At 48.5% G+C, this 12,010-nt stretch overlaps 1 protein-coding gene across 1 annotated transcript; it reads left to right on the top strand.

Annotated features, from left to right (window-relative positions):
• Positions 1-6,380: 6,380 nt before the first annotated feature.
• LOC139683634 (gastrokine-1-like) lies at positions 6,381-10,457 on the top strand. Its single transcript, XM_071578953.1, has 6 exons — positions 6,381-6,392; positions 7,569-7,622; positions 8,185-8,295; positions 8,713-8,820; positions 9,897-10,038; positions 10,348-10,457. The coding sequence occupies exons 1-6, from the start codon at positions 6,381-6,383 to the stop codon at positions 10,455-10,457; spliced, it is 537 nt and encodes a 178-aa protein (XP_071435054.1).
• Positions 10,458-12,010: the final 1,553 nt, after the last annotated feature.

A 12,010-nucleotide genomic window follows, 5' to 3' on the forward strand; every position in this document is an offset into this window, starting at 1 on the left:
TTCTTGCTATTTGGGTCTCTTTTGCCTGCAACTGAAAAAGCAGAATAACTTCCCCTTTAAATGGTTTTATTTTTTTCTGAAGTCCCTCCTTGACACTTTCTTACTTCTTCATTTGCCTCTACAACTGCAATTATTAAATGATAAATAACCCCCCTTGTGAATGGGAACCAGTTCTGCACTCTCTGCTCAAATGATGCCATTTGAGTGCAGTGACCCAAGAAATGCAGGTTCCCACTGAACCCCCCCAAGAAACCCCACACAGGTCACTGCCCCCTGTTTTGCACCACTCACTTGAGCATCTTCTCCTCTACCCTTTGGCTTTCAAGAGTCAGGAACTCACAGTATTGAAAGCTCAACAGAAATGGAAATACTCACAAATGCCTTCATTTTTCTTTCGGATGAGAACAAGACTCTGCAGAGGGAAAGAACACCAGGAAATCCCAGAGACCTTCAACTTTTATATCTTGCTGGAGGTGTGGGAAACACTTGACAGAACTTTCCTTCATGACTCGAACAAGTCCATATCTACATGTCGTAAGCCTCCTATCTGAATTTTGGGTTGGCACAGATAACCTGACCCTGATATATTTAAAGCACCCAGTAAGACTCAGTAAATCAATCACTCTGCAAATGATTGATTTATTTACTTGTTTAGACTTCAGAGGAGTTCCCAGTCTGGCTGGTTCTGGATTTTTCTACATGTACCAGGGTATTATCCAGAATGGAATGGCATTGGGAATAGCTCTGCTATTCATTTGTACAAACTGTGTTTTGTCTTCTGGAATACAATCCCTAAGGGGCTGATTGATGGGCTGCAGACCAACCCTGGGAAGAAACCCCTGTGTCCTGGTGGCCTCCACAGCAGCCACCACCAGCCACTTCTTTCATCTCATGTGCTGGATGGAGCCCTGAGCAACCTGATCCTGTGAGTGCCATCCCTGCCCGTGGTGGTTGGAACTGGATGATCCTCAAGTCCCTTCCAACCCCAGCCATTCTGGGATTCCATGATTTTATTCCATGTACATGGACTCTCACAGGGAGTGCTGCTCATTTTTGGTCAGTTCCTGTGCTGGGTAGAACCCTTGCTCTGAGATTAGTGACAGAATTAGGAACAACCTGGGTGACTTCTGGCCCTCTCAGCACTCCGAGGAGTGATGGGAAAACTCTGAGGCTGGATGGGTCACACAAGGTCACCAACCCAAAGGACTGGGATGGGAATTCCCCCTTTTCAGCTGCCACTGATCCCTGTATTTTTAGAAAATGCCACATGGTTTTGCCCTGAGAACTGTTCTCTGCTGGCTGTGACCTTGCCTGGGCTCCTCCCCACCTGTGACTCCACCCCAGCAGTGCTGGGACTTTGATGAATCACACTCTGCTTTCTACTAAAAGGTCATAATTGAGGCCAGTTCCCTCCAAATAAAACAAGGACTCAAACTAACAGCAAACACATTTCTGTAATCTCTGTTATCAGGAAAAAGGAGAAGGAGATTGTGCAGAAATCTCTCAGCAAAGAGGCCTCAATGGAAAACAAAAAAAAAAAAAAAAAAGGAAATTGCACACATTTGCTTTCTCTGCCACCAAAGTCCACATGAGGAAAGGTTATCTCAGGTGTAACAAAGCTGTGCTGCTAAGCAATATATCAGAAAACACATAAACAGATATCAAATTGGGATAAGCACAGGGAGACTAATGAGGTTGGAGTTGCTCTGGCCCTGGCCTTCCTTCTCAAAAGATTCTTTGTTCCCCAGATTCCAGGTATGTCAGAAACACTGAGAGTGGATTTTGACAGTCAAATAAGCTTTTCTCAGTGGGAATACCACAAGGTCCATCCCCACAAGTTAAAGCAAAAAGCTTTAGTAAGTTCTAAACACATTAAAGGGAAAGCTGGATTTAATTTTCCATTAATTTTAGAGGTGTTTTCCATTTAATTTTCCATGTCTTCATATACTCATTTCTTTCAAAAAGCCCCCAAGAAACATGAGCTCCTGCTCTCCTCAGCATCGATGTGCTCACAGCCAGGTGAGGGCAGAGCCACCTGAGACATGCCCAGTTCCTCAGTGAGGGAGAACTTCAGCCACACCCTCCCAATTTTCACCCTCCCTTGGACTGAGTGAATTCTGCTCATCCCATCAGACAAGGGCAACAATTAAAGGCTCTTTTCTGAAAAGCATTTGACTCATTAACACGATTGCAAGAGAGAGCACAGTCTGAGTTGGTTGTCTCAGGCAAAGCCTGGATGTACTTCCAGCAGGACAGTCTTTGCTCCTTGGAGGCTTTTTGTCCCCAGTTGGTCACACGTGTCCCAGGAACACACCTGAAACCAGCAGGGATGTTCTTAGAGCCAAGAACCAGTTCCAGAGCCACAGAATATCCTGAGCTGGAAGGAGACCCACAAGGATCACAGAGTCCAACCCTTGACCCTGCATCTCCAAGAGCCCCACCCTGTGCCCCAGAGCATCATCCAAACCCTCCTGGAGCTCTGGCAGCCTCAGGGCTGTGCCCAAACCCTGGGGAGCCTGGTCAGTGCCCACCACCCTCTGGGGGAAGAACCTTTTCCTGAGATCCTCAGAATCAGGGAATGATGAGCAGGGAGGGACCCACAGGGATCATCCATCCAACTCCTGGCCCTGCACAGACACCCCAGCAATCCCACCCTGTGCCCCAGAGGATCATCCCAATGCTCCTGGAGCTCTGGCAGCCTCAGGGCTGTGCCCAAACCCTGGGCAGTGCCCACCACCCTCTGGGGGAAGAGCCTTTTCCTGAGATCCCACCTAACCCTGCCCTGGCACAGCTCCAGCCCTTCCCTGAGTGCTGTCCCTGCCCTGGCACAGCTCCAGCCATTCCCTGGGTGCTCTCCCTGCCCTGGCACAGCTCCAGCCCTTCCCTGGGTGCTGTCCCTGCCCTGGCACAGCTCCAGCCCTTCCCTGGGTGCTGTCCCTGCCCTGGCACAGCTCCAGCCATTCCCTCTACCCTGTCCCTGGTCCCACAGAACAGAGCTCAGTGCCAGCCCCTCCCCTGCCCCTGCCATGAGGTGTCCCCTCAGTCTCCTCTCCTCCAGCTGAACACCCCAAGTGCCCTCAGCTGCTCCCCAGGGGGTCCCTCCAGACCCTTCCCCACCCTCGTGGCCTCCTTTGCACACTCTGCAATGGCTCAATCTCTCCCTTCATTGTGTCCCCCCAACCTGCCCCAGCACTGCAGGTGGGGCTGCCCCAGCTCAGAGCAGGGCACGACAATCCCCTCCCTCCCCTGATGCCCCCCAGGACAGGGATGTCCCCCCTGGCTCCAGGGCACTGCTGACTCGTGGCCAACTGGCCAGTGAGCAGGACCCCCAGGGCCCTTTCCTGGCATTGCTTTTCAGCCTCTCATTCCCAGTCTGTCTGTCCATCCAGGGTTGCCTCATGCCAGGAACACAATCCAGCTCTTCCCCTGTCAAACTTCCCACAGTTGGTGATTCCCAGCCCTCTGACCTGTCCAGGTCTCTCTGCAGGCCCTCCCTTCCTTCCAGGGACTCAACAGCTCCTCCCAGTTTTGTGTCAGACTTGCTCAGTGCCCCTTCCAGTCAGTTCTGTGTTTATGAAGCTGCTGAGGAGCTCTGGGACGAGGATGGAGCACCCCACTGGTGACAGTGACAGTCTGGTGTCCCCCTCTGTGCTCCAGCCCTCAAAGCACCTCCCATAGGAAGGATCTGGAAGAAGGAGCTGCACAAGGAGGGCTGTGACCCTCGAATTTCACTTGCCCAGGCTCAGGCAGGTTTAGTTTCCGAAGCTGTGACTCAGAACTCCTCAGAGAACATTTCCCAGTGATGTCACATTCTCACAGCAGTCCTTGTGCTGTCCAGAGCTCTGATCTGAGTGAAGCCTCTCCCACCTTTCCCCAGATGAAGCCCCTTGAGGGCAGGTTGGTCGTGTCAGGGAGATGAGCAGAGAACAGAAGCAGAGAAAGGTGCAGAGCATGTGATGGGGTGTCACAGCACAACAAGGTTTGTCATCACAGCAAGATTCATTTCTCTGTTATTTTTCTAAGGCCAAATATTTTCAAATGCATTCTACTTCACCCTGAGGGAAAATCCTTAAGCTACAGAATTACTCTTAATCTGTGTAATTGCCAAAAGAATTTGACCCATTATTTAATGCTGTGACCCACTAGAAAACATTGAAACCAAAGAACCTTGAACATCAAGAGAAAAGAATAATTAATTGCACCATTCCAGTTCAAATCTGAGTGCCAAACAAGAATTTTAGCATCTAGAGGAGTAGGATCCAATCAAGTTCAGGAGAGATTGCATGATCAGAATAAACTCTCCTGGTGACTCACAGGGTTTTTATCCAGGTACTTTTCATAAATATTTATTTTATCAGGGAGTGAGGAGGTAGTGGGAGAAAAGCAAAGAGTGAAGCAACACCTCAAAAAACCACCCAAGCTCTCCGTGCTCCCATTTGAACTCAGGTGGGCCAAGCTCTAGATAAAGGTGGGGTGACATTGCCTAGAAAATTCTGTGGCTCAAGGACAAGTCAAGCAGAATTCATAACATTCAATAGTTACCAAAAAAAAGTCAAGCTCAAGCTTTGAGGATGAAATTAGGAATCATTTCAGGAGTTCTGCTGGACAGTGAGGAGCAAAACACCCACATGAAAACATAAGTGTGTGCCCAGAATGAAACACTAATTTGAGGAGAGGGTGAAAAAGCTGGAACAACTCCTGGCATTGGGAGTTTGTGCCCAGTGGTAGAAGAATTTCCTATGGGAACAGAATGGCTTGGGCAGAGCTTGAAAGAGGAGACAGAAATAAGGTTTCTTTGGAAAAAGGTGAGGGTGTTGCCCTGTCAAAGCCCCACTCCCTGCCCTTTTTCCTGGCTATTCCACTGCTCCCATTAGTTGTGTAAGCCAAGCTTCATCTGTGCACTTGCCATGGAACCACTCAAGCTCCCAGGGGCTGATGGAAGATGTGCAGGCTCAGGGTTCTGAGTGGGGCACGTCCCTGCCATGGCCAGGCTGGCTCTGGTTGTTGGAGGGCACAGGCAAAGCTGCTCCCAACTCATTGCTGATGATCAGGATTGCACAGCTCAGTTTCCTGTGCCTGTCCTGACTCAATTAATGGGATTTCCAGAGGCTTTGCTGTGGGGATTCACACATTTTCAGGCCAGCAAACCAAAGACAAATTTCCAGGTGCCAGATAAGAATGTCTGGAGACCTTGAGCTGGTGCAGAAGCAAGAAAAGAAACCTGCAGAAGCCCCGTGGAGTAACATCAAAGGGGCTCTTTTATAAAGTTGAAAATATGATAAATAAGACTGCTGGATCCAGCAACTTTGTGAGATATATATTACTGAATGATTAGCTGTAGCTGTGTGATGTTGGATGGTTTGCAGGGTGTGTGGAGGTTTTAAGATTGTGTGTAACTGTGGGAAAAATTAGTTCTGCATGTAGTCCCTCCTGTAACTTGTATATTCCTGCACAGGAAGAGTTAAAAATGTGTTAATGTAAAACCAGTTACTCCTTCTTCTTCCTTTTTTTCCATGACTATCTGGTAACTGCAACTCATGACAAAGTGGACCAAGAAATAAACTACCAGAAAACCCCTAAAATGAGATGCAGTCAAGTGATTTATTTAACGACAGAGGTTGGAGCCTTTGAAAGCCCCTAAAAAGGCTGAAATGAGAACTGTCTGTGGAGTTCAGGCATTGTGACACTTTGGCTCTGTATATCATTATCAAATTCAGAGAAACATTGAAACCTTCTTCCCAAATAACAATTGACATAAAATGCCCTCCCTTACTCATGTTTTGCCACCTCCAGTTTATGGTTCCTTTCTCAAATCAGCCCTTGGTCCATAACCAGGTGCTCCTGCCATGAAGAGGCTCTTTGAGGACAGTGGGTTGACCACAAAGCAGGTTCTGACTGAACAAGCTCAGAAAGGAACATCCCCAACAGAACTCAGTGAACCTCATGGTCTCCATGGACTGACTTAACACTTTTCACACCATTTTCACACAACCATTTTAGCCCTGCCTTGGTTTGAATGATGGGTTTGGTTACAGGTGCAGCTTCAGGCTGGGACCTTTGCCACGTAGTCAGTACAAGTTTACTGGGAATCTGAGCTTTGCTTCTGCTCATTAATTTTTTCCATTTAAAGTTACTGTTAAACACTTTGGACTTACCAGGACAAGTTTTCTTTCATCTCCCTGGAGCAATGAATTCAATCAGGCTGCTATCAAAGCCTGCCCTTATCAGAGCACTTCCCCAGGAAACCCGTCACCATTCTGTGAACACAGGGCACCTGCCAATAAGGTAAACCCATTGCCACCCTTAACTTTGGGGTATTATGTATAAAAACTAAGAGTACACATCAATTACCAGCAGAGCTTGCCTGGCCTACCATCAAAATGAAGTTCACTGTAAGTAGACGAATCACTTTTCCATAAAACTCTTAAGGCTGGACAGTTTTGGATGGTTTTGAGTCTTTCTTGGCACTGAGTGAGCTCTTAGTGGTTTGTGCAGGGATCACAGGGAGAAAAAGCCAAAGGGGTGGGGAGTGCAGGGGTGAAATGTCCCTCTTGGCAGGGATGTGACTCCAAGTGCCTCCTCAGAGGTGAAAGAGAGGAGAGCTCTGTGCCAGGGGTGACACCCCCTTGGAACATCCCAAGGACAATGTTCTCTCCTTCACAACTCAGAGCCAAGGCAACAGTCTCAGCAGGTTCCACAAAGTGAGGGCACAGCTGTGCTGAGAGGGCAGGAGAAGAACCAAGAGACACTCCACGTGCAGGATGGTGGAACTGGGCAGGAGAAATTCCCAAGTGTCAGTGGGAAATATTCTGAGCCACACTTGGATCTTTCTCATCCAGGTTCTCCCTTGACGGAGATGAAATCTGGGACTGGTTCAATATTCTAGGGATTGTCTCCAAGAGAATAATTGCACACAATAATTATCACAAAAATTTATCATCACAACAGCACTAAATCTCCCCAAAGTATTTCAGCAGCAGTTTGGACAACAACAAGCACATGAGTCACTGAAACTGTGATTTTATAAAGGAGATGCAAACATTTGATGTCACATTTTTCTGAACAGAGAGACTGGAGCCAACCCTTGGACTATCAGCCCTGTGTTTGGAGGCTGAGATCAGTGAGAGGGTGCTCAGGTCCTGCTGCTGCTCTCTGAGTACAGAGCTGGGCTGGGCACCCACATTCCAGCTCCTCACATGGACATTTCATGGATCTGCTCCATGTCTGAAATCAAAAGCTCAAGGGGAAAAGCTACTTTTCCAAGAAATTGTTTCAGGACACCTCTTTTGGAGGTGTTTACTGGACTGGGGCTGGGCAAGGTTTGGAACCCATTGTGTTTAATTTTACTTTCTTACCAAGGTGCCCTGCTGGGGTTAAGGGCAATTCCTGTGCATGGAAACTCATCAACAAAAAATTCTCCTGCATATTTAGTTTATTCAGGCAGACCCCCCAGCAGAAAGTTACACAGAGTTAAACAGAAATCCAGATTATTTAAAGTCAGTAAATAACCTGATGCAAGATGAGCAGCACAAGGTTCAAATGCTGTGAATTTGAAATGCTTGTTCCAGGTTGTGGTTGCTTCTCTCCTTGGAATTTTCCTGGCTCCAGCTCTTGCCAACGAGGTAAGGACAGAGCCACACTCAGCTCCTCTCTGCTGCCACAAGAATTAATTAATGGCCTTGGCTGTTGCCTCTGATTAATACATTTCTGAGAGTGAAGCTGCATTTTTGAGTGGGCTACTCAGAAGAAAGTTGCACTTTTATTATTATTGTATACCAAGGGAAATATTAATGTGCTTGATACACCAAGAGAAAAAGACAGTTCCCATACAGAGATCAGGAAAGTCTGTCCTGAGGTGAGCAAACCCCCTGCAGGTAAAGGTGTGGGCAGGAATAAATCTGAGCATGAATGGTCTGACCACAAACCCCAGTGGGATCCTGTGAGTAATCTGGAGACTCCAGACTCCTCCTGGGGAAAGAGCAACAGGGAATTATTTTACTTGCTTAGAAAGTAAAGGGCTTCCCACTCTTCATTCTGAGCTCAGAAATTCTCTCCCCTTTTTATAAACTCCAAAAGAACAGTTTCCCAAACACATCTTTGAGAGCTGTTGCTTTATTGAGTGAAACACTCCTGGGAATCCCCAAAGCTAAATCCTCACCTCCTTTCATCTTTCCCAAACACCAGAACACTGAGGATGAGCACCACAGTGAAAACTCAACCCACACTGACAGCAGGGTCAGCCCCGACCCAAAGGACGACTCTGAAGGCTGGAAAACTGTCTGGGACTTCAAGACTGTAAGTGGCTGCCACTATGGCTCAAAACATTGGCAAGAGACAAAAGGATTCTGAAGAACTTCAAGAAAACTTCCCCAGATTTTAGGGCAGACTTTGAAAAGGTGCTCCTGCAGCCCCGGGGCTGGTTCTGCTGTGCTGGGATCTACACTGAGCTTTGCAGCAGAGAATTCCCTCACCTGCCTCAACCACACCACAGACGTGGCATTACTGGAGGAGGCACTTTTGCCTTTCACCAAAGTCCCTCCATGACACATTTACCTCAACAATATCATTGAAAGGATCAATATTTTTCTTTCCCTGTGGCTGCTTGCACTGTACAAAGCCTTTCCTTTGACCAGTGCCTCTCTCCAGCAACCCACTTCTCCTTCCCTGGGTATTGTTTGCACCAAAAAGGGATTTTCTGTTTAATTCTAACAGGGCTATGTTGCAACCAAGGTGTTTGCAAAGAACACCTGCATCATTGCTTCAACAAGCAGGAGGCTTTGGCTTGGCAAACAGTTTTCCACACCCCCTCAAGGAGACACGGTAGGATGGTGGGTGGGAGTGGTGTGTGAAGGGTCACTCAATTGCCTGTTCCTCCAAGCAAAGGAGGAAAGACCTCAAGAGCTGAAGGGAACCAGCTGAGTCACTCTCAAAGTTCTCTCACAAGTTGCATTGTCCATGAATAAGCCTCAGTCCTGCCCAGCCTGGCCTTGGACACTCCCAGGGATGGGGCAGTCACAGCTTCTCTGGGAATCCCAGCCCAGCCCTCCCCACCCTCACAGCCAAAACTTCCTGCTGAGTCCCCAGGGCTGATCTGGGGTTTGCACCCACGTCGTGACAGTGTGGGCCAGGTGGGGGCAATGGGGCAGCTCTGGGAGCAAAGGCTCAGAGAGCCAGAGGGGCCTGGAACCATGGAATGGGTTGGGATGGAGGGACCTCAAAGCCCACCCAGTGCCACCCCTGCCCTGGGCAGGGACACCTCCTTCTGTCCCAGGGGGCTCCAGCCTTGGACACTCCCAGGGATGGGGCAGCCACAGCTCCTCTGGGAATCCCAGCCCAGGTCACCCCACCCTCACAGCCAACATTTCCTTCCCAATATCCCACCTCTCCCTGCCCTCTGGCAGTGGGAAGCCATTCCCTGTGTCCTGGCACTCCAGGCCCTTGGAAATCACCCCTTGCTGTGTTTTTTGTGGGCTCCCTTCAGGTCCTGGAAAGCCACAATCGGGTTCCCCTGGAGCCTTCTCTCCAGGCTGATCCATCCCAGCTCTCCCAGCCTTTCCTCAGAGCAGAGTGTCTCCCTCCCTCTGAGCATCTTGGGGCCTCCTCTGGACTCGCTCCAGCAGCTCCATGTCCCTGGAGCTGGAGGCAGGTCTGCAGGTGGGGTCTCACCTGAGGGGGCAGAGGGGCAGAATCTCCCCCACGTGCTGCCCACACTTTGGGATCATCCCAGGACATGGAGGGTCCCTGGGCTGGGAGTGCACATTGCTGGGCCATATCCATCCCCTCACCCCCCAGGCCCTTCTCCCAGGGCTGCTCTCCATCCCTTCATCCTCACATTCCAAACTGCATTCTTGCCTTCCCTAAATGCTGTTTTCTGGGTTTGTCTCCTTGGTGCTCAGGGCCCTGGGCCCCACCCTCTGCCACCCAGAGACAGTCGCTTCATCATCTCCAGGCTCAGACTCCAAAGCCTGAGCCCCTTTGGAAAACGCATCCAGGCTCTGTGCAGAGGAATTCCCTCCTACCTGGCTTACCCAGCCCCTGGTGAGTCTGCCCTGACAGCCCCGGTGCTCCCAAACCAAGGCAGGTTGGCAAAAATCACTCAAGCAAAGGTGAGCAAGTCAAGTGTGAACATCCTTTGGTTTTCCATGACTTTTTATACATCAGTGGATACACACGTAGGTCTGTCCCCCTTCTGCGTGTGATGACCTGGAGACCAGACCTTTTGGGGAAGGTTCTGGGCTCCAGCTCTTGACAGAAACCTGAATTCTTTAGCTGGAACTAGCTGGAAGCATTTCAGCTACTTTCTTATTTTCTCAGTGCAAATCTAATAATTTGCCCCTTTTCTTTCAGGATCAAACTTCTCAGGATCCAGCTTCTCAGGATCCAACTTCTCAGGATCCAACTTCTCAAGATCCAACTTCTCAAGATCCAACTTCTCAAGATCAAACTTCTTAGAATGACGAGTTTCATGATTGAAAGTCAGGACTGTCTGTTTGTTCCCAACAAAGTTTGAGGAAGAAAATCCATAGAATTGTGTATCCATAAGCAAGACTTTTCTCCTTGATAATCTCCTCCTGAGGAAGAAAATCCATAGAATTGTGGATCCATAAGCAAGACTTTTCTCCTTGATAATCTCCTCCTGAGGAAGAAAATCCATAGAATTGTGTATCCATAAGCAAGACTTTTCTCCTTGATAATCTCCTCCTGATCATACTTCCAATCATTTATTTGTCTCTCACCTGCTCTGTGTGGAGCCTGTGGGGTCTCAGTAAAATTTATGACCAACATACATTGGTCTGTGCTGTGTTTTTACAAACCCTTTAAAAAAGCAGAAGCCATTCCAAGGACAAGTTGTTAAACTTATATTAGTGCAAAATCCCAGTTTTGGCATTTAAACCTCATCCTGTGTGATTTCCAGGAGGATCTCACGTGCAGCCTTGAGCAATTATTCTCCACTGATGGTGAAGTAACGTGGCCAGTGGCAAATAGACAGATACTTTAGTGCTCCCAGCAACCAGTCAAGGTACAATTAACAGAATTAAGAAGTGTTTTCATTGCAGTCTGGAGCTGAAAACAGAAGTTACTTAAGAATGTTTCATAAAGGCTTAACACAGGAAGCAAAGAGGCCTCCCCTCACCAACTGACAGTGGGAATTTGAAAGAGTCAAACCCCAGTTAGGACAAAAGTAAGGCAAAAAGGCTGGGCTTAATTTATTCATCTAAAATGCCAGTAATTCAGTCTGTGTGGGAAACAGCAGATCTTCACCTTCCCTCCTTGCTCAGAGGCCCTTTCCTTTGAAGGGAGATGCTCTAAGAACCACTTCACTTCACCCACTCAGGAACAGCCAAGGGTTACTCCAAAGAAAGGGAAGCAGCAGCCTGGTCTGTCCAGGAAAAGGCTTTAGGGGTCTCTAAGGGTCAACTGACCTTAAAACCAAAGAAAAGCTGCACCCAAGAATATTTTAGCACCTCCAAAGAAAAGCAACTGTGTGGTTGGAGGATTTAAAGAGAAGTTCCTGCCCCACTTGCCTGGGGCTTCTGGAGAGACTCTCCTCTCCTTTTGCAGCTTTGCACTGCATTTTCCTGGAGATCTTGTTGCCTAAAACTGAGGAAAAACTTTTGGAGGCAATTTTATCTGGGGGAGGTAGAGAGCAGCTCTTTACTGAGAGACTTTGCAAGTTCACAAGGTTTGTGGACACACACACTGCACAGGGGGGGCTGCTAATTTTATAACACTCCTTAATTACCATAAATGAAGGTTATATCCAACCCAAAAATTGTCCTCCTCTAGATCTGCCCCTTGACACACCTCCTTGGAATTGAGTCTGAGGTCTCAAGACCCTTGACTTCCTCACCACCATCATCTTCAGGCAGTTAATGCCTCCCTGACATCCGATCCCGTCAGGTCTCGGAAGCTCAGCAGGGTCAGCCCCGGATTAGTCCTTGGATGGGAGACCTCCTGGGCAATGCCAGGGGCTGTAGGTTCTGGTCCTGAGGACTTCACTGGCACCGTC

The sequence above is a fragment of the Pithys albifrons genome, chromosome 29 (genome assembly GCF_047495875.1).
Source record: "Pithys albifrons albifrons isolate INPA30051 chromosome 29, PitAlb_v1, whole genome shotgun sequence".
Lineage (NCBI taxonomy): Eukaryota > Metazoa > Chordata > Aves > Passeriformes > Thamnophilidae > Pithys > Pithys albifrons.